The sequence below is a fragment of the Ammodytes marinus genome, assembly GCF_949987685.1.
Source record: "Ammodytes marinus genome assembly, chromosome: 15".
Classification (NCBI taxonomy): Eukaryota; Metazoa; Chordata; class Actinopteri; order Uranoscopiformes; family Ammodytidae; genus Ammodytes; species Ammodytes marinus.
In genome coordinates, this window is record NC_137219.1 from 4798592 (window position 1) to 4822777 (window position 24186).

At 40.5% G+C, this 24186-nt stretch overlaps 1 protein-coding gene across 1 annotated transcript in view; it reads right to left on the reverse strand.

The window, feature by feature from the left end:
• The window catches only part of dctn1b (dynactin 1b), a gene marked incomplete at its 3' end in the record, with an annotated part of 39336 nt that overhangs the window by 10605 nt on the left and 4545 nt on the right, over positions 1–24186 (reverse strand). The window contains exons 3-10 of the mRNA XM_080042359.1: positions 16748–16999; positions 15408–15486; positions 12386–12417; positions 4169–4189; positions 3060–3230; positions 1244–1441; positions 497–701; positions 84–162 (exon numbers count right to left, since the gene is read on the reverse strand). Coding sequence (XP_079898485.1) covers positions 84–162; positions 497–701; positions 1244–1441; positions 3060–3230; positions 4169–4189; positions 12386–12417; positions 15408–15486; positions 16748–16999 — 1037 coding nt within the window. The remainder of the gene's footprint in view (positions 1–83; positions 163–496; positions 702–1243; positions 1442–3059; positions 3231–4168; positions 4190–12385; positions 12418–15407; positions 15487–16747; positions 17000–24186) is intronic.

Consider the following 24186-nt stretch of genomic DNA (forward strand, 5'->3'; position numbering starts at 1 on the left):
GTGAGGATTCCATTTTTTTATTTTATTTTTTATTTAACCAGGTAAGTCTTTAAGAAAACATTCTTATTAACAAAGAACTCTACCTGACCAGAGCTTCCTTCAGTCTGCCGTTCTGCTCCTCCAGCTGTTTCACATGGTAACTGGAGGCAGCGCCATCAGAACCTGACAGGAACACAACAACACAACTGAACTTTTCTACTCACTTTTCAATTAATGTCACTAAATGATACTTTTAATCAAACAGATGTTGCTGGTGTTGTGAGTTGACTATTTCTGCTGCAGCTTTAAAAAAAACTATTTCTTATTGCAGAAAGAACACTCCATGTTGCCTTAAATTAAAAAAAATTGCAGTCACTACATGTAGCAAAAGGCAACTAATGCACACTGAACAAGAAGTTACATTTTGTTTTCACCTGCAGGGTGCAAGTCATTTTTAAACACGTAGAATGTAGAAACTAGAATTTAAAATAGATCTTAAATCCCAGCGTGTTTGTACCTTTCTCCTCGATCTCGTGTTTGAGGATCTCCAGGTCCATGGTGAGTTCCTCGGTCTTCTCCTTCATAGAGTCCACCTCCAGCTGCAGAGACTCGGCTCTCTCCTCAGCCATCTCTTTATCCAGCGTGGCCATCTCGATCGCATCCGCCGTGTCTGACATCTCCTCCATGTAACGCTCCTTAGCCTCCATGGCTTCCTTTGCCTCCTACGCAAAAATTCAATCATGTTGAGTTAGTTACGTCTCAATAAAGTAGACGTGGATGTATGTTCCTTTAATGAAAATCATTATTTCTATCATTTAATTATACAACACTCAAATTATTGATGAACAAATGATCAGATAGTTGGGGATATAATCATAAAAAAGGTCTATTTTTTGTGTTTTTTTAGGTAAACTCTCAGGCCTCAATTTTACATTCACTACATTGTTTTCAAAGGACTATCACTTTTACTCATCGGACAACGTATTTGGTGCTTCAGAAATCAATCAGCAGCACCAAACAGCCCTTGAACCTATCCACCATCTACCCATCTATACAGTACTCTCATAAACTCATCTACTCCCAACCTAATACTGATCCATTGTTAACAAAAAAAATTTCAAGACTTAAAAGCACCAAACAGTCTTTCAATCTCCCCTCCATCTATACATACAGTACTCTCATACACTCAGTAATAGTGTGTACAGTATAACACTCAGTAATAAGTGTGTATATACAGTATAACACACAGTAGTCTGCCTCTCACCCGCTTGGCCTCCTTGAGTTGCTTCTGCAGCTCTGCCTGCTGCTCCTGCATCTTGTTCTTCCACTCCTGCAGCTGCTCCAGTTGGATCTTGTGTTTCTCCAGTTCCTTCAGTTTGGCTTTGTCCTCCGTCCGCTTCATCTTCAGCGTGTCAAGCTTCTCCTCAAGATCTTTAACCTGGGAACGCAGGGACTCCTCTTCCTGGATGGATGGAGAGGATTATTCAACATGGAGGATTGGTGGTGGAGACAGAAGGGAGAAAAGGACACATTTAATTTAACTTTAAATATATATATAATTTTATTTTTTTATAGTTTCACACATTGCTGGTGCAGGATGATGAGAACAATCAGATGTTAAAAAAAAAGAAAATAAATGACACACAATTAGGCTACAGGCAAGATCCATTCAGATGGAAAGATAACTATATTGTCATGCACATGTCGTACGAAATTTCGTTTCACTTAATACATAATTGTGTTAAATTCACATATAAAATATTGTACCAAAATGGGTACACAGAAACATATTTTTGAAACTTTTTTCCCCACTCATCTTCATTCTAAGGTGGCAGCACTTTCATTTTCTAAAGTGTTAGGAGGGTTGCATTTCACTTGCCATGCAGTAACTTAACCTGTGGAAAGACTCAGCAAAACAACCACAACCACACACACACACACACACACACACACACACACACACACACACACACACACACACACACACACACACACACACACACACACACACACACACACACACACACACACACACACACACACACACACACACACACACACACACACACACACACACACACACACACACACACACACACACACACACACACACACACACACACACACACACACACACACCTTGTCGACTTAATGTGCTTGTGTATCTGCACACATGTAATCACACCAACTCTTAATTAAATCGTGCTACAAATGCGCACCTCACACACTAACTAATGACGAAAATCACAGCTCAGAAAACCTGTTAAAATGTTAGTGAGAAAAACAACACTTCAATATCAAGTGCAAAAACATCACGCCACACCACTGCACCTGTGTTTCCATAGTGACGTCCTCCTGGAAGGTTAACATAGGAATCAATCTGGTTATTTTTAACGCTGTACGGCAACAGATCGTTTAACAAAATGTTAAAATTATAACTTTAACCTGTAACCTGTAACCTGACCTTTACAACACATTAATATACAAGCTGCTGTTCTCAAATAACACACAAGAGATTCAACTTGTCCACAACCAACTCATAATTAAAGAAGAGTACACGGATAATTACGCCTCTTCAAATCAAGTAACATTTGGACACAAACTGGATCTAAATCTTAGCTTGATTGACCATGTGCTTGAGAGCTAATCACTTCAGCTATTACTGCTTGGTATAATTGCTTGAAAGATGTCAACTTAAAGCTGGGGTATATGATTTCTGATTGGTCAAAGTTGTACACTTCATACCAGACCGAGGCTCCGATTCTCTGTTCTTATTGGCTGTTGGGACTGTCCATTCACTTTGGCACGACTTTGTTGGTGTAGAGTGTGTCAGGGAGGGACCAAAGAGAACAAGTGGAGCGGTTGAGGTATTTGAATTTGAATCTCTATCCCAACTGCCATTTTCTCCAGGAATCCTCCACCCCAGCTTTAAATCTTTTTTGTTAGCAGTAGAATCAACAACTGAAACCATTTTTGGGCGCTTGTTGGGATTTTTCTGGGGTGAAACCATATGTGTGGTGTGTTGCGACGCTGTCAGCAACAGTGTGATCAACACAGTGAAGTCTTAAGCTGACACTGACCTTGCTTGGGACGGGGGGCGGAGGGTTTCCAGGGGAGTGGAGCGTTGGGATGACCGGAGCAGCCAGAGGAGTCTGGGCCGGTGTGCTGGGCTCACTGCTGCTCATCTCCCCGGCAGAGGCTGAGGCAGAGCCAGACGCAGCGCCCTTACCAGAGGCAGGGCGGGTGGGCTGCTGTGGAAGGATCAAGATGATTTTTTTTAAGAATAATTATGAAAAGAATTTGTAACCTCCATTGATAGGCCAAGGGCGTACTTTGGGACGCATTTGCAAAAACTACAACGGAAAAATAGTCAGAAATTTAAAAAAAATGCATAGAATCAAAATTAGGAAGAAAGCAAAGCATGTTAATATGCAGAAATAGCTCTGAGGCGGATTAGAACAAAACTAAACAAAAGCTAGAACAGAAAATAAAATGTTGTGTTAAAGTGTTGAATACATGATTTCTGTAGCTACATGAAAGGCTAAAATACTGAAAAAATAAAAAAGCATAAAACCGAAATCAGGAAGCAAACAAACCTTTAATGTGCAGAATAGCTCTGGAACTTATTAGAACAAATAAAAGGACAAAACTGAACAAAAGCAACTACAGAAATAATATCAAAATGTTGAAAATATGAATGGTGGAATACTGTGTGTAGACAGGACATAGTGTTCCTGCTGTAAATGTCAAAGTGAAGAATGTCAAAATGGCTGAACAGATTGAATAAAAACAGCAATGTGCAAGATTATGTTAAACTGAGTGGAAACATATTTGTGCTATGAACCAAAAACTCATTTCTTTTAGTGAAATTAAAAATGGATTTGGCATCATGTCTGGTGATGTATTGTCACTGCTGTTTGGCAACACAGACGCTTGCACACACACACACACACACACACACACACACACACACACACACACACACACACACACACACACACACACACACACACACACACACACACACACACACACACACACACACACACACACACACACACACACACACACACACACACACACACACACACACACACACACAGCTGCATGAAGCGCAACAACAACAATCGCAAATAGATAAATGTTGATAAAAATGGTAAGCCCTGAAGACTTTGGAGACTGGGCTCACCTTGGGCCTTCTGGCCACGGTCTGAAGAGGAGAGGAAGTAGGAAGTAGGAAAGGAGGGAGGGAAACAAACATCCAGGGTTAGTGATTCAAGGGCACACTTCATATTAAACTACACATCACAGGCAAATAGGACAATATGAGCGGATGAAGCTGACATGATATGAATCCTGCTACTTCTCTGTAAAGCTATTGTGCGTTACGTCTGTCGCCCCCATGAGGAATTCTGAGTAATTACAACAACACTGTCAGCGCATCTACATGAGGTAAAGCCTTCGTTGATCGTGTATGGATATACCTTCTGCCCTACGTCCAGGTTTCATTCTTATCAGTATAATCAAAATCAAAAACATTTCTTGGGCGCTTCTTGGGGTTTGTCTGAGTTCCTGCATTGTGTCGGGTGGGGGGGGGGGGGGGCGACACCAGTTTGTAAATACTGCCATACTGAGATAGGCTTAGATCAACATTGTATGAATCCATTGGGCGATGGCTTGAAATGTAACCGACATTAATTTATATGAAAAAGTTACACACTATAGCTTTAAGGCCCACAATGAAGCCATTATCATGTAACATCCAGATCTCATCTCTGATCAGTTTCTTTACGTCTCGACACTCTTGTTATAACTAGTCTCATCTCTTCCACCAAAAAACCCTCCTTAACAACATGGAGACTGTGTCTGGTACGGATGCTGTGACCTAAATGACTGACTGCATTGTGTCTCGGCCCAGTTTTCAAACTGCAGACAGCGCTGGAAGAATGGCTCGTTATCCACTGGCTGCATCCCCTTGTTTCAGTGAAGTGTGCAGAGAAAGATCCACACATTGTTCTTATGTAAAGTCTGTCCAGCAGACCTGGGTAACACTGCTGGTTGGAGAAGAAATTGGACAAACCAACCAACTATTATGTTCTCAAGTAAAAATGTGCCTCTTTAGTTTTGCTTGACTTTTACGAGGTGACTTATATTTATAGTTAATATTATTTCTAGACCTTAAGGACCATGAAATATTTTCAAATGTCAAACTGTATTTACTAGAACATGCCAAGGTTTAGGACTGGACCATAATTCTACAGCATTACCTTCAAATTCTCCATAAGATTTTCTGTTCAGAGATAAAATAGTCATTAGGAAAATAGTTTAGCAAACTCAATCTGTAGCCATAACAACTACCAGAATAAGTGAACGTTGTTATAATTGTATACTGAGATGAGTCATATTTTGTGCAGAATGTCTGCACTATATGGCGATCAAATTACGTTCAAGGCTTTCTTTTTTATCATCAAAACATGATGTAACCCAGGTCTGCACACTTCACTGTCCTTTGCATTCTCTCTCTCTCCTCTCTCTCTCTCTCCTCTCTCTCTCTCTCTCTCTCTCTCTCTCTCTCTGTCTCTCTCTCTCTGCTTGGGCCTGGGGCACGGCCGTCTCTCTGGCTAGTTATCGTCCTTTATTGGATTACACAGCCATCCCATTCAGCAGAAATGATCCCGGGCTAACAGCTGTACCAAAACAAGAGATGACAGCCGTCCTAAGTGTCATACTGTCAGGATGCTAGAACAGGCTGTACTCTAATCACATCAGCCTGAAATGATGTCATTCTCCCTTGGAGGGTCAAAAAAAGAAAAAAAATAGCTCTGACCTCATTAAACGTTGTGGTAAGCTTCTGCATCATGAGGCCAAATTAAAATATACACAGAGATACACTGATGTCCATTGAAATGACAGAAAAAGCCTACACACATTGCTGCAGACACAAGTGAAGGCAAAAGGCAAAGTCTGCAAAAATGTCACTATGAGTTTGCAGAAATAACATTGAACTCACAAAATTAAAAAAAATTAAAATTAAAAAAAACCTATTGGCACATTCAATTGTACTTCCAAACTGAGAATATCTAATACCATATTAAAAAGGGTAACTCAACAACAAAATTAAGAATAACTTAAACTTCCAAGCATGACCTTTTACAGCAGAATCTGCCCACAAAAAAAAATGGATGACGACAACAACCATAGCAACAACAACATCCCAAATGCATGAGGACGATCATAAGGAGTTTCTGTACCTTCCGGGGTGCCGGAGTCTGTCTCATCATATTTGCAAGAGGGGAAGACACACAAACACAGTCACCGAAAAATACACACAAACACACAGGAAGGTGATAAAACAGGCAGAGTCCACAGGAGCCGGGTTCAGGAGGACAGACAGCTAAAGCCGAACACACAGTCAGAAAAGCAGCTGCTCAGGCCAGGAAAGCTGCAGTGGTGCAAATGGCTGCAACGCTTTTTTTAATTCTATTTTCCCAGGCTCTCTCTCTGTCTCTCTATCTCTCTGTCTCTCTCTCTCTCTCTCTCTCTCCCAAGCCTCTTTCAGTAGCCTTCTCTACTGCGATCGTGCGTCCTCCCTTATGTCCTCGGCCTCAGCTCATCTCATAATCCATATTCCCATAGCCCTCGCTCTGTGCCTCCCTTTCCCTTTTCTGCTGCTATTACGACTATGACATCTTTCCGTCGCGAGCATCCGAACTGCTACTGTTCACGGGAGACGCCTCTCCTCTCCTCTCCTCCCCTAACCTCCCTCCCCCTCCTAACAAATTCTCTCGCTCCGTTTTCCTCACTCGGCTTGTTGTGATTTGTCAGCGCAGCCAATGCCAAGCTGCTGATGCATTACATCACTGTGCACGGTGCACCTCCCTTGCTCTCCTCCCTTTCTCCCTCTCTCTCTCTCTCTCTACATCTCTCTCTCTCTCTCATCAGCTGATGGCCTGTATAGGTCCGGTATCTTTGATGGTGCTCTTGCCCAACGACTTTACCAAACAATTTTCATTCATGAAATGTAAAATCAATGATGAATGTTTGTATTTATTTATTCATAGAAAACATCAATAGCCTTTGAAAATAAAGGTGTTTTAAAAATCAACTTTCTCTTTCTCTCTCCATTCTGCTCACCCACAGACAGACAGACAGACAGGGAGGGAGGGAGGGAGGGATAGATAGATGGTGCATGTGAATCAGTGACTGTGGACAGACAGAGGGGCGGGGTTGTACTGAGGTGAAGAAGGGCAAATGAGCAACGCCACTGATGCAAGCCCCTCTCTCTCTCTCTCTCTCTCTGTCATCTCCTAGCAACACTCACTGAGCCGTCCTATGGGCTCATTAAAGCAAGACGAAAACAAGGAGGAAAACTAACACCTTATCTGGTTCACAAATCAGAGTGCATTAAGTCATAAATGCCTTTCTAATTATTTTTTATTTGTTTTAAATTTACTGCATATGGATATTGTCCAATATAGGCATGAGACAATATACTGGCCAAAATAATTGTGACGAACAATATCATCCCAATAATCATTACAATATTCTTAAACCCCTTAAACAAATGGCAATAGAACATACTGGAACAACTTAACCTTACATTTAGTTAAAAATATTTTTCTTTCATTATTTTTTATTTACATGTCACTCGTGAGAATATTCACGATTATCCTGATAGAATGCCCCTTTAAATCCAGTGATGGCACGAAGCAGAGCTCATAGATTACAAGCAGAGATAATTACGGGATCGCTTCCCACGGTATTAGACGGATAATCTCACTGGAGGGCCATTTAATTTCGCTCTATAATCCATATATTAAACTACTGGAGCCGGGGGGCGCCTTTAGCTCAATTGGTAAGGCGTCCCCCTCCCGGGCCGGGCCCAGCAGCAGACCCGGGTTCGATTCCCACCCGCGGTCGTTCTCTGCATGTCACTCCCCTCTCTGCCCCATTTCAACTCTGTCTCTCTGCACTATCAATAAAGCATAAAAATGCCCAAAAAATATCTTAAAAAACAAAAAAAAAACTACTGGAGCCACAGAGGAAATCTGTAATGTGGGCCGCAATTCAAAAGGCCTGGACTACGCTACCATGGGCCATTATCTCATTTTGCCCATAAATAGTTTACTTTAGTTTATTCACACTTCATCATCATATCATTGAGAAACAATTTTACGGTACACTTTATGGCAATCTATGATGCGTACAATGGGTGAAAAGCCAAATAAGCTACTTAAAGGAATTCCTAGTAGTCATAATTGTTAAATACTTGTTCTAATAAAATAGACAGATGGGTTTAAATGAGTAAAAAACTATCCGGTATTCCAACAGCCAGAAGGTAAGACTGAAACAAAATGGAAGACTTTGATCTTTAGAGTTAATACTAAAAGGAATAAATGGTTTTTTAAAGAGGCCATTCCTTCCCTTACCGCCTAGAGCCAATCGAGTAGCTATCCTAATATCTTTTTCAGCTCCACTAACATTCTTCTCTGCACCAACAGCAAGAACAAAGAGAGTTAATCAGTGAGGAAACTACGCTTTAAAACCTGAACTCACATTTCACATTGTGCGCATTAAGATGGGCAGAATCTCTTGATATTGCTGTGATTACTTACTAAGTTAACAGTAAATAAAGACGATGTAGGGTTTCTTTGTGAGAGTCCTTAGGCAAGACTGACTAACTGCCTACCTCCAGTTGTACATCAATTTGGATTAAAGTGTCTACTAAATGACATGTAATGTTATAATAATGTAATGTGAGTACTATAGAAGAGTTTTTTTATGATGAAAAGATAGAGGCAGAAATTCATAGTGTGGGCCGCTGAAGCAGAAATAACAATGTGTTTAGGTGTATCCATTACAGAGCAGTTGAGGGAAATCTGTCCTGATGAAATATTCAACATCACATCTGCTGTGTAATCCTTTCGCCTTCTACTACAAGACTTAAGTGCTGCTCTGGGAAGCAGGGCTGGGAATCAGAGGAAACCTACACACACAACCAAAGACACACACACACACAACCCTCCCCCCACACACACACATGAAAAAAAATTAAGATGTAAACACACATACAGAAATAGGATGTGTAACATATTAACACTTTTTTGTATTATATTCGAGTTATTTCTATGATTACCATCGATATCATTACATCATTAATCTACATATATTTAATATCTTTAGTTTTGATTAATACTTCCGCTATTGAATTTGCATGAGTTGTTATATGATGCCTTGGCAATATTGGTTTTGAAAATGTATTGAATTGAGAGAGAGAAAGGGAGAAAGAGATAGAGAGAATTATTAATGTGTGTCCTTGCGTGAATATATGGGGGGTTGTTCTTATATTTTGTGAAATCCCTAATGCTTTGACAATACTATTTAATATAATAGTCATGCCAATACAGCTTTTTGAATTGAATTGAATTGAGAGAGAAAGAGAGAGAGAGAGTGAGAGAGGAGATAATGTTATTGGGCCATGGTAGAGATGTATCAGGTTCCTGCCTTCCCATCACACCCACCCACCCACACACCCACACACACACACACACACACATACACACACACACACAGGGCGGATGGACTGATGCCTGTGAGGTCATCGCTCTGCAGCCTCCAGCAGGACAACAAGGAGATCGAGTGACTGCACATGAAGCATCTACACAGCAGAACTCAACACGCTCGGCTCATAACTGCACTGTACAAAACAACAAAGATAAAATATATGTTTCTGTAGCTCTCTACAAGGAAGACTAGGATTTCTATTGTTGTTATTCTCATATTCTTGTTCTGAAACTCTGATGACACATTTACAGCCGTCATCACTCCAATAGATCTGGAAAAAAAAACAAAATGGAGAATATGTTTCAGACTGATCCTTGGTCTTGCTGCGGAAGGAGACGATAAAGGAGCTGACAGGTAATCTATACTGCAGGTCTGTTCTCTGCAACGCTTCACCTCAGTCACTGTCTGACATTTACAGAGGAACTCCTGCAGAAACTTTTATCCAAATCTACTTAAGACTGGAGGTATGTAGTTAGAATGAAGGGTCTTGCCTAAGGGCTCTTAAAGCTAACTGCACCACCCTGACCAGTAATCGACCCTAGTTTGCCGCACCACAGTCAGTGAGCTATTGAGCATCCCAGATGCACATCATGTATGGCTCAGCTGAAAAAGAAGACGGAGCTTCTTCTTGGAGTGTTTTTTCCATTTCTGTTGATCAACTTATAGTTTAAATAATCAATTATTCAGAGCCATTGCTATCACATGTGTCTGAGGCAGCCCCAGCACCTCAAACCACCTCCTTTACTGATGTGAAATGGCAGAGGCAAATGAAACTAGTTGACAAGTGCCTACAGCTGCAGCTTTTTAATACAACCTCCCAAAAAGAAAACTACTCTGAATGTCATTTTAAAAGCCTTCACAAATGCCAGATCTTTGTCATCCAGAGCATGGTGCTGAATGTGGGCAGAACTGTCTCTCTCTAAGCCTGAAGCTATTAAGTATTGTATTGAATTAGTAAATTCACTTCTTACCAACAGAGGTTTTTGTGATTTATAAAAGCTAGTTGATCATTGACAATGAGACACTACGGCACTGCGACTTCAACATGCTTTATATAAACACACGTAAAGCAGACAGACACGGCGGCAACAGACAACACACACACACAACACAGAGGCAGAGAGCACAGTTCAGGTGACAGACAGGAGGTGGGCGTGGCACTCTTGCGAACACAGGTATCATCTATTTGTTCTTTTTACTTTAACTTTCCATTCACTCTCACATAAACACAATAAGACGTTCGGAGACAAGACAAAAACAATGGCGGCATGGTGAGATTCGACGTAAAATCGCAAATAGTCGTACAATGAGGGAATGAGGTGGGCGCCCTGTTGCCATGCAGCAGCGAAGGCCATTCAGAGCCATGGTTACTAATATATATATATGGTCATTGTCATAACATTACAGCGGTACCGAGGTTAGAGAAACATGCAGCACCTTTTTGGGCTTCAGTCCTCGCTGCGTGGACCAAGGAAAGAAGGGAAGGAAGTGAGGGAAGGAGGGAAGGAGGTTAAGGGTTTGTCACAGTCATGCTGGAGGTGACTGGGAGGTGTAGTGGGTCTGTGCTCCTCGAAATTGTTAGTGGATCCAAGAAACCATATATACAGTACACACATACAGTAGTTTCACCAATATGTCTTCAGTTCACTTTCACACACATATTTCTTTTCAATCGTTCAGTTCATTTTGAGACAAACTGCATGTTAAAAAAGAAATATCAAAAAATTATTCATATTTACAGACCTGCATCCACAAAGAAATAATCAAAGCGTCAGTTGTAAAGGCTAAATAATTTTTATTTAAAACATTTAACTGATCTTGGGGGTGTCACTATTTGTTTCACTTAATAAATCCATGTATCACAAGTCATGTCTAGTGTACATATTTATAGGCAAACGTCTCCCTCTGCTGGTCAGATAGGAAAACACAGCCTTTATCCTAGATTGCCTCTGGAGTGCAGGGTCGGAGGTTCGATCCCCCGTCTCCCCGCCACATGTCGAAGTGTCCCTGAGCAAGACACTGAACCCCACATTGCTCCCGATGGGTCAGAGAGCGCCTTGCATGGCAGCTACTGCCATCGGTGTATGAGTGTGTGTATGAATGGGTGAATGTGGTAAGAAATGTAAAGCGCTTTGGGGCTGAGAAAATCGGCTAGAAAAGCGCTATATAAGTCAAGTCCATTTACCATTTATCCTGGATTGAAGAAAATCTGGTAAACTCATAGTTTCAGCGATTATTTGAAGAAAAAATTATCATTTTATAAATTGTTTCTGTATTTCAATTGTGGGGGAAGACAAGTCGTTATCATGGATGAAAGATATGATAAAGTATCTCCATTTTCTTCTGCATCATTACAGGCATGTATAAAAGAAGAGTTATTTACACTAGAGATTGTCTGTAACTCTCTTTAGCCTGAATTATTCAATGCTAATGAGCAAAACAAATGCACTTTAAAATGCTGAACATAACATTCAGTATAGTCAATGAAAGGCTTCCAAGCATCTTCCCACAGCTAGTACTAACACAAACCTTTTTTTTATTCAAGAAATGAATGAAAGTGTTGAATCCAACTGAAACAGCAGAACAAGTGTAGTCAACAGGAACGCACTTTTACTTTTAGATAACAGAGTTTGTACATGTGTGTGTGTGTGTGTGTGTGTGTGTGTGTGTGTGTGTGTGTGTGTGTGTGTGCGTGTGTGTGTGTGTGTGTGTGTGTGTGTGTGTGTGTGTGTGTGTGAGTGCATGTGCGTGTGTGAGTGCGTGTGCGTAAAAGTCCAGGTGTGAGCTCCTGACTTTCCTGCAGTGGAACCTCATATCTCGGTGCAGCGTTTATCTGACTCACCAGTTTGCTGGACTTGGGCGTCTCCAGGATCTCTGCAGATTAGAAAAGACAAACAAAAGGAAGTGAGAAGCAAAACTTTCACTTTATCATCAGTGTTATCGTCTTTTACAAGGTCTAAAGTCCTACTGAGATCCGGTTGCAAACACATTTAAGTCAACATGATTTATTTATTGTCTCTTTACCGGATGCTCAACACTGATACGGAGACACAGTCAGGTTGCTGAGAAATCACAAACACCTGACTTAGCCTACTCCTTCAAGTGAATCTGATGGCGATAAAACAGTAGTTGGTAGTCATGGATGAATAAGTATCCTGGTCAATTATAATTTTTTTTTTTTACTTAAAAAGTCTTACCAACTCCTCCATATAACTTTCAAAAAAGCAAAAGTCTGAGAAATACTAATCTTCATCTTGTATTATTTTATAACATCACTGTATTGAGCAAACAATCTTGAAAGTTTTGAATTGTTTTACAGAAAACATCATTCGACTGAACGGGACAATTCACAATTGCATTTTTTTTTGTAAAGGTGGTGTCATGACATACGTTTTTTTTCCTGTTTTTTTTTTAAATCAACTTTCAATATTTGGTGCAGGACAGTGTTACAGCAACCAAGGTGTCATGAGAACTTTCCTCTGTGTTGTTACTATAACCTGAAGATACAGCACATCTAACTTTGGGGCTGAACTTATGAATGAACTCCTTAGCCAACTAAAAATTGCTCAAAGAAGTGCAGAGTGTGTCACAGCTTTAACTCTCTCTCTCTCTCTCTCTCTCTCTCTCTCTCTCTCTCTCTCTCTCTCTCTCTCTCTCTCTCTCTCTCTCTCTCTCTCTCTCTCTCTCTCTCTCTCTCTCTCTCTCTCTCTCTCTCTCTCTCTCTCTCTCTCTCTCTCTCTCTCTCTCTCTCTCTCTCTCTCTCTCTCTCTCTCTCTCTCTCTCTCTCTCTCTCTCTCTCTGCGTCAGGAAGTGGAACCTTATGAAACTGAAAACAATGCACCAAACCGACACCCCCCCCCCCTATTTTAATGTAGCAGCAGTGAGGAGTTACCATGGAAACAGAGAGCAGCTCAGTCCATTCTCAAGAGGATGAAAACATATCGATGACCACATGTAAAAAGTAGAGACAAGACGACAAAATGTATCACAATTTATTTGAAATTGATTATGTATTATATATGGCAGTATGTATACAGCAAGAGTTATCATTATCAAAAGTGACCAAGTATTTTAATGGTTAAAACTTTTTTCTTCATACAAATAATCAAGCTGGTTGAGATTTAAGGTTTGTTTTTCGATTCAATTCCTATGATTACTGTGACTTTAATTTTGTTGATGTCCTGCAGAACTATTTGAAGGAGAGTTATTATAATTGTTAGCTGAGCTGGCTCTTCTGGCCCCAAAACAGCTCTAATATATTGCTTCTTTTTCACATTTATTATGTCTCTTGATGAACTTGTCGACACCAAACAGCTCTTGTTGACGCTGCAGAGAGTAAAACATAATATGTTTGCTGTCAACAGGAAACCTAGATGAAATGTTATTGTTCAATTTGACATTTATAGAGAATCAGTATTCAAGAGCTTGACTGCACCAGATGGGGCACACAGAGGGATTCAAACCAACAACCTACGCAGTGCTGGTGCAACACTCTGCTGCATCAGTGACTCAACATGAGACTAAACAGCGTCTCTGTAATGAGATATTTTACATAAACACATTTATATTTCAGTGCTAAAGCTGAAACTCTTACAGTGAGCAGGCGGGGGGGTTACACTGCCTTGCTTTAGGGCGTTTATACACTGATCTAAGACTTTTTAATGCCACTTTAAATTAAATTGAAAGCCAACGTCGAGGCCGCACTGGCAAATATATGAAGGATATCATTGAAATTCTGATGCATTTCAAGGAACTGTTAATAAAGAAACTTAATTATAAACTCACATTAATACACTCACATTGATATACTGTAACAATAGCTTTGTGAAGTGTGTGTGTGTGTATAGTTTTATTGCTTATTTGCCACATAACAACCTCTCCAGGTACTGTATTTATTTTATCTTACAAAAGGGCAATCAAAAATGTAAGACCTTTGTGAAGGAAGTTCAATACTTTGTCAGTGAAAGGCCTGATTTTAATGCTTTCAAGACCCCACGGTTACCCTGACTGATACACAAACACAGACCTGGCTGTAGAGAGACCAAGAGGTTCTTAAGATGTTAAAAATAATCAGTTTATTGCATGAGTAAAAGGGTGACAATTTGAAGACAATATGGAGACAGGAAAAAGCTTTTAGGCAAACAGCCAATCAGGAGAAAGGCAAAAATGATTGTGCGTCAGCAGCTACAACAATAGCCCGCTAACTCTGCACACTGCACACACACTATTATTTTATTTTATACTGTCATGTATAGCACATCACACACTTTACACAGTGCTGGAAATTGCATATATTGTACTATATTTTGTTATATCTTATACTGTACCTTACTGTTTGTGTAGGATGAAAAAAAAGAGTAAGAATTGAATTGTATAGCGCAACTACCTGTTTTACTGTATGCCATATGACAATAAATATTTAAGTATCGCTTAATGTTGTTATAAAACATATGACCTGTCAGTGTGTTAAGGTCACAAAAGGTGAGTTTTGTACCTCTGCGCTCTCATAGTACGGAACTTATTTGCTTTCAAATAGCAGCTCTGCATGTTGAATCTTCTGAGCGTGTGTATGTCCCCAAGACGACTTCTATTTCTTAAAAGGTCAGGATCGATGTGTTTGCACAGTTTGTTTGAGCCAAATCCTTTTCTACCACCTACAGAATACTGATGGGGACCGATGACCAAGGACAAAACCGTGACCGTCTGAAGGGGGGTGTGTGTGTGTGTGTGTGTGTGTGTGTGTGTATGTGGCGTATGTCTGTGTGTGTGTGTGTGTGTGTGTGTGTGTGTGTGTGTGTGTGTGTGTGTGTGTGTGTGTGTGTGTGTGTGTGTGTGTGTGTGTGTGTGTATGGTTGTGTCCTTACCTCGTTTGGGAACCTTGCCGGTGCCGGGCTCAGGTGTCTCTGGAGATGTCGTGTCAGCCCCATCGTCAACTAACTGGATCTGAGAAAAGATACACAAAAATATACAGACATTTAGTCACGGACTCAAAAAACATTACTTGCTATTGCTTCCAATTCGGTTGGCAGAGAGGAGGCCACAGCTGTTGAGACTGCAGCCACGAAGACAAATCCTTTTAATTGATGTTCATTCATTCGTAACACTTGTAATCTGTCCGTTCTCATAGCAACCTTTACGACTGCAGTGCAGAGGCAGTCGAGGTCAGACAGTCTTTTAAGGCCAAGTGGGAAACATAATGAAGAGGATTAGCAACACAACACCAGATCGATATACTGAAGCTTGAAGCTGCTGTGTGTGTGTGTGTGTGTGTGTGTGTGTGTGTGTGTGTGTGTGTGTGTGTGTGTGTGTGTGTGTGTGTGTGTGTGTGTGTGTGTGAGGTAACTGTAAAGCTGAGTCACTGGTAGCATTAACACAATCTACTCTCTGTGCTCACTTAACAGTAGGGCATAATACAACAACCACTCGGATAGATTTATTCCTAAGTGACAAGTGCAACTGATTTAAAAAATCCTTTCTCAAGATTTTGCTAAGAAAAAGTGGTCAAGGGCTGTCATACAAGCCAATGAAAGTTTTTAGTTAATAATGTTAGAAATATAGTCACTCACTGTAACATGCAGAGGTGCTTTGCAGTATTTTTTAGTTTTTGATCAAAACAACACAGATCTCATCCCAAAAGCAGTAGAAAGATGTTGACACCATTCACATAGCAGCAGAGGAAAATGTTAACCCCCACACAAGCCCACTGCATCATATATTTAAGAAAATCTTTAATTTATCTAATAGTTTAGAATACAATTTATTGAACATGTTAAAGCCATGGTGTTGCCCCCATGAGGAATTCTGAGGAATTACAACAACACTGTCTGAGCATCTACAACTTCAACTTCTTAGCAGTAGAATCAACAACTGAAACATTTCTTGGGCGCTTCTTGAGATTTTTCTGAGCTCCTGCACCAGTGTCAAGGGGGTGACACCAGTTTGTAAACACTACAATACTGAGAAATACAGAGAGAGTTTTGTAGAGCTGATAGGATTCAACAACTTTGTGTCAACTCATTTGACCCATGGCTTGAATGGAAACCGACATTCATATGAAAAGGTTACACACACTATACACTAAGTAAAAAAAAAAAAAAGAAAAAAAAAAAAAAGATTGTCAGCAACATATTACAAATTAGTAACTCAAATAATATAATTCATGTACAAAACAGGGTAGGAAGAAGTAAAACAGTTCAGTATTTACCTGTGATTGTCTCACAAATATCCCACGGTTCTCCTCGCATGTGAAGTAGCGCTTGCCCTGCACGGTGCCGTCGTTCTTGCCCTTGGCCTCGTCCAGGATGACCCCCACCCATTTCCCCGAGGCGAACAGCGTGTTGCCGATGTAGGCCACCGTGCCGCGCTGCCCCTTCCCTATCACCTCCACCAGGGAGCCCACCCGGACCGGACGCCCGCCCCCGTCAGAGCTCATCCTGCTGCTGCCGCTACTGGTGGTCTGAGTGGGAGACAGAGAGAGACACAGAGACAGAGAGAGAGAGAGAGAGGGAATTAATGTATGCTCTAAGTCAACGCTGTGGAATGGAACTCCACTGCATATAGTGGAGCAGATAAGTGCTACAATCTTTCAATTTCTGATACAAGCGTGGAAATTGTCATGAGCAGTCTCCATGTGTCAGTTGACAAGATAATCTAAACAACTGTTTACTAAATACATCACAAATTAAAACAATTAAACACTGTTTAGGACACAACTCCAAAATAACATTGGTTATGTCATTTTCTGAAGTTTTAATGCTAAATCAATATGGCTTTGGAGGAGCTTTGACTCAAAAGGGAAACACAACCTAGATGATGTCATCTTAACTTGGGCTTGGTGACAACAAAGTGAACAAAAGAAATGGAGTGCGGAAGTGGGGTTGGAAAGACTTGAATGTTCACCACCAGACAGTGTTCACCTACTTTAATGTGCAGGACGACACAGACAAAGTAAAAGTAAGGCTGTGTCCTGCACTCTCTCTAAATGTCAATGCTCCAACAGCACTGCTCTTTCTTTGTAGCTAAGGAGTCAAGTCTTTGTGATATATCCATGGTAACAATCAGTTGTGTTTTCATGAAGCAGTTGTTGTGAGTGAGTGTTGAGAAAAAATCGCTATATAAAACATAGTTTCAACAGGGCTGCGATATTTTGTAATCAAATAAACGGGCCTAACCTAATTTACTGTGTGATGCCCTAGAACTGACGGTGACTCAGCAGAGGAGCAGAGAGAGGCGCAGATATTATTAGAGAAAACGCTGCAGACTCTCCTTCAGCTTACTGTATAAACACACACACACACACGCACAGACACAGACACACAGACACACACACTTGATGTGCTGCTGTTTAACTAGAAACACAGAGCACTCTGTAGGACAGTGAACCAGCACACACACACACACACACACACACACACACACACACACACACACACACACACACACACACACACACACACACACACACACACACACACACACACACACACACACACACACACACACACACACACACACACACACACACACACACACACACACACACACACACACACACACACACACACACACACACACACACACACACACACACACACACACAACATAAAGGCAATTCAAATGTCAGCTAGAACGAAAACAATTGTAGAGCCGATAAATTGATATAAGTTCATAGCTGTTATATAAGTATATATGGTGGAATAAACAGTGTCAGCATAATATAACGCCTTTTCCACCAGAGAGCACTGGCAAGTTGATTTTTAAAACATTGCACAAGTTTTTATTTTTGTCGTCTGTTGTTGTATAAAGAAAAAATAAGAATATTGGCCATTGCCAATAGCCTATGTCATTATCAGATCTTTTTAAATCAGCCTCAGAAATCCAAGTTAAGGGCTTCATACAAACAAAAATAAGTAATTCATGTTTGTGCTTAATAATTTTGGGAACTTTTGTGTGGGTTTATAAAAGGTACATGTCGTAAGTTCTTAATGGACTCACACAACATAAACATGACCACAGAAGCCTGCCTTAAGTGTGACTGATGTGATAAGTGCACTTAACTAAAATGATCATACATTTGTGACATATTGTGCGGCCCTACAGTCAATGAGCCCCATGGACTTCCCGTCTGTCCACTGTCTCTGAGTCAGAATGCTTCTCTGTCACCAGGAGGGGTGACATCACTGCTAGCTATGTGCACTATACTTTCTAGCTTTGGCTCTGTTTATTTTCAAATCACAGAAAAAAATAACTTATTTATCATGATTGATTGGTCTTTATATATACACTTTTATTTTAGCCAGAGTAACATGGACTATCTATCTAAACCATGTGCATGACAGCATTTTGGTAAGCTTACTTTTTGGGGGGCAAATTAAGCAGTAGCATCTTCAGGCTAACATGTTTTCTCACCCAACACCAGTGCAGCAAATAATGTTTCATAACAGTTTTACTTTCATTGAACACGATAGTCAGTGTTTAAATGTGAGCGTGCACTGTGTTATAATATGAGTAGAGTGGCTCTAAATAATTCAGTACGTCCTCCTCGGGTCCGTTCCGCATCCAGCACGTGTTGGCAAACAGGTCAGAGGCAATGACATGAACAACGCTGAAGGCTTCGTTACAACTCTTTTCTTTTAATTATTTCGTGACTGTAGAGAAAGTGTCACTAAATAAACCAGTAACGGATGTACAGTATGCTTGCATATTGTTGAAATGTGCATTTGAGCTTTTTATGTGTCCCATCTTGAAGTTATTTGATGTTTTAAAATAAATGTTAGATGATGAATCGATGATCTTAGGGCTTGGCAGTGTTGTAGACACTAAAGATTCACGGATGCATTTGATTTACTGCACATGACAAGCTGAAAATGTCTCTTCCCGTGCTGGTTATGAATTATAAGCTAGGTTAATTAGAACTTCATGGGAATGCATGGTTGCCATAACTGCTGCTACATAGCTGAATATCTTAACGTGAATGTTCAAGATTTTCTTCTGCATCTGTGAATTATGTCTGGGTTTATATGTAAGCAGTAAGAGAGTGTTAACTAAATCCATCCAGCAGCAACTATGGTGGAGAAATGTAAATCGTTCAACATGCACCTTTAAGAAGTCACAACATCTTTGAGCTTATGTTTAAATATTTTCCAACATCCTGGCATTAACATTCTTGAAGTGATTTTACAGTAAGCCACAATGATACGATAGAGAGAGAGAGAGCCAGAGAGAGAGACAGAGAGAGAGAGAGAGAGAGAGAGAGAGAGAGAGAGAGAGAGAGAGAGAGAGAGAGAGAGAGGGAGAGAGAGAGGGAGAGAGAGAGAGAGATGCAACTAAACAGTCTTCATAATCCGACATTCCAACCTATACTTTGCTTAAGATTATTTAATACCTCCGCCTTATGGAATATTGATGGCTGACTGTTGAGGCATGTAGGAGGAGAGTGGGGTTTTACTTTTTTTTTTTTTTTTTTTCATTTTCTCATTGCATTGCTTTCCATGTCAGTGCTGTCTCCACTGTAGACAGCAGCAGGCCTATACAAGACGATTATTGTAAAGGGAAATATAGTATCAATTTCCTAATATCAACATTGGAGGTATACGTATTACAAAGAACTGCTTGAACTGCTATAAATGATAGCTTATTTGGCCTATATATTTGGCCATCAATCAGATGTTTCCAACCAGAAAATGTTGTAAAGGAACTGGGAGGCATGAAGATGACTAAAGTTGGAGTCTGTGATTCTGGAGAATGCTTTTTGTCAAAATCAGTCAATATCTCCTCCTGATTGTGTGTGCGCTGAAAAATGCCTGGTGTTTATACACAGCCTTGACTCTGTAAACTCTTATGTAAAAGTAAAGGAGACCCACCGTGGCTATAGCAACATGCCATTTTGCAGAGCCTAGGCTGTGTATGAACACTGGATTGTACCTATAGGTAGCGGATCATGAGGAGATAATCACTGATTTGGACAAAAAGTGATTTTGGACAACAGGCATTCTCCAGCATAGCTGACTCACTCCACCTTTAAGTATTTGTTTAATTATTGCAAGAGATATCGTATCACAACATTCAACAAGGTTATCGCATATTTGCAAGTTTTCCTGATATCGTCCAGCCCTATATTGTCAAGTCCAGTACCTGCTGATAACGGAAAAAAAAATGTCAACCTATCACCTGCCTTTCAAATATCGTCTCAACACTTCAGAGATCCTTGTAGTGACACTCTTTTATTTTGAAACATTGTACTAAACTCTATATGTTTATTCTGCAATCCTTCATTGGACAAACACTTCAATGGACAGTCATTCAAGATCTGGACTTAAAGGGACAAGCTGGGATGGTTGAGTGCAGGTTGGGGTGGGAGGATATCTGTCACATGTGTTAGTATTGGAATAACACAGCTATTGTATATGTTTGGTCCAATATGCAATGTAGACAATGATACATGGTTTAATGGAAAATCAATAAAAATTGCTTAACAAAAAAATTAGAAAAGAGGTTCTGCACACACACACACAAACACACACACAGAGTTGAGTCATCACTGAAGTCTGAACGATAACATCCAAACAGCGATTTTGGGAGCCGGAGGGGGGGCATCCTATACGAACAAAGAGGCGACAAATCCTGACAGAGGAATGCAGCGTTGAAATTGGGTTCAATTCTAGTCACAGTAGAAAATCGACCGGGCATTGATGACAGAGTGAAACAAATTGAAAAGACGTACCACGAACAATGGCGCACCAACTGACCACCAGGACTAACTTAAAAAAACATCACAGTCTGGCCAGTTCATTCATTCACTGACCTAACTGGGATGGTAGACACACACACACCTTGTTGTACACACACACACTCACCCGCGTGTACGTGTTCCTCCTAGTCTGTGACATGTTGCCTGCTTGCCCCCCCTCCCCAAACAAACGCCTGTGCTCTTGTGTTATTGGGGAGAGCCTCCGCCAGACAGAAAGGGGGTCGGGGAGAGGAGTGAGGTAAGGTAAGGGAGCGTCTCACACCATCTCTCTCATGATCTTCACAGCAAAATCTTATCCCTAAAAAAAAATACCCTCTTCCCCTATTTCTAAGATATGAAGAGTATCTCCAAGAGGAAAGACAGCCAGAGGTTTTAGCTCAGTTAAAAAAAGTTTAGGATGCTTTGAAGGTGACGAGTCCACTCCTCCGATGAATGGAGCATGAGGGAAAAACAGGAGAAATAACGTCCGGTCTCGGTGTGTGTGTTGTGCTGTTAGTGCATCAGCTGAGTGCTGCGCTAGTGTCTGCTCCGGCTCCCTGCAGGAGGGAGGGAGGGAGGCGGGTTAGGCCACAGACTGAGGGGGCTGCTGGGTCCTAAAGCCGGCGATTAATATCTCTCCCTCTGGAAAAAGCTTCTCAAAATAAACTTGACAGTCATCATCATTCCCATGCATGACCTCCTGATTTAGCATTAGGAAGAGTATAAGGGTCACAGGAGTGCGAAAAAATATATGAGGAGGAAGTTTTTATTTTATTATGCACTTCGAGAATGAGGTCGAAATGTCGAGAATAAACTCGACAGTCAGTTCAAGACTATAAAGTTGTAAAGATGTTGACAGACTTAAACTTTCGGCATCAATAACCCATAACTAAATAGTTATTAAAACACAAACGATACATCTCTTTGCTATAGTCATAAGGCAGACAATAGGCTCCAAGCTAGACTAATAATATTGCTCTCTATGTGCAGCAGGCTGTGAGACCAAAGCACAGGGACCTTCTTAAAGCCCAACACCGAAGAGAAAACTATACCTTTAATCTTATACCGTGCAGTTATTAGTGGAGCTTGGAGGACATAAACGAACTCTCCTCTCTTTGCACTGTAATCTACGTCAGATTTCTGACAGTTTCACTTTCTTTCTCCAGTTAAGAACCGTGAACGATGAGTGGAAGAATAACACATCGACTGTCTGTAACCTAAAAATTAAAAACAACAACACAGCATTTTTTAACCAGGGGGGGGAGAGTGAACCCGTTCCACTCAGTCTGATGCTGTTTCATTGTGTTTGAACACAAAGGGCCCAGGTGATGGCGTGTATAAAGCAGCACGCTGTAAGCAAAAGCCGGCAGAATGCATTAGGGCCCATCACACAGACAGGATTAGCTCTCTTTTATTAGCGTCGATCAGCTAACTGCAGGGCTATAGGGCTTTCTTTTTTTTGTTTACTCTCAGTCCTTCTTTCTGTATTGTCATCTTTTTGCAATGGTAGTTAACTCTGTCTGCAGGGTTTCTGAATTTGAACTAGTTCAGAGAGAAGTTGTAACAGAATGCTTTACAGTATCAGAATTAAAGAAACCCCAATCTTAAAGCTATAGTGCATGACTTCTGTCGCCCCCATTAGAAATGCTGTCGGTGCATGAGGTAAGCCTAAGGATTTTATACCTTAATTGCTTTACGTCCAAGTTTTTTCTTAGTTTTTTCCATTTGTAAACACTGTCATACTGAGAAATACAGAGAGAGTTTAGTGGAGCTGATAGGCCTAATCAACTTTGTGTCAACTCATCTGGCGAAAGGCTTGAATGTAACCAACATTAATTTATATGGAAAAGTTACCCACTATAGCTTTAAACACATTGGGGTGGGGATGTTTAGGAACACAGAATAAACCTCTGCAGTCTCCTTGCACCCGTTTATGCAAATCACAAAAGCAGAACTAAATTAGGGGGGTGGGGGGGTTAGGGAGGGAGGGTGGGGATTTTGTGGGAGGAAGGGGAGAGTTTGGAGCCCTTATCTCTTTTCAGTCACAATACAAGCCAGCAGCAGACAGCCAAAATCACAGAGCTGCCCTCCTTACAGTGAAGGAAAGGACAATAGAAGGAGAACAAGACGTCATAAGCTCAGCCAAATGGGTTTTGGATAGACTGCAAAAGGAGGTGAGCGGAACAGAGGTGTCGACTCTGCACCTCAGCCTGTCTGCTGAAATCGACGTCACTAAACAAGGTAAAGCTAAGCAATTCTACGTCCTACAAGCTGGCATTGATTAAGATTGTAGGAAATAATATGATATAATTTGACGATCATTTAGAGTTCTATTATAGGGTGGAACTGCAAACTGCTGTGTCAGGATTCTGCAGGTATCGTCATTTGGTCAAGGTAAGGAGTTTAAAGGTACGTCACAAAAGAGAGAGTTTTATTTAGGGCTGCCGGAGACAATTTTATTTGAAGTTTATCTTTTTAGTCCGATTTTTGCTTAAACATGTCATAATTTAATATAAGGAAATACTGATAAATATTGAACTATATTAGCTTCAAGATCTCAAAGTGATGTTGTCAGATTGGTGATTTGTGACCTGAAGACAGAAAACCAAATTATTCCGTTTATTCAGATATGAAACAGATCAAGCAACTTTCATCACTTGAAATTATTTTATGTGAGTTTTAATAAAAGCTGCAGATATGACTGTGACTGAGAATCAAATTGTGAATCACTGTGCCTAAGTCTAACAGCTGTAGGGCTATAGAACTAACGATTATCTATGTTTGTATTATTGTTTACTATTAATTAATTTTTGGTTCCATAATACACTGACTAAAATATTCAAATTATTTGTGTTGTCCAACTTTTTTTGGAATATACTCAAAGATATAAGAAGATTAAAAAAAAATTATTTTAT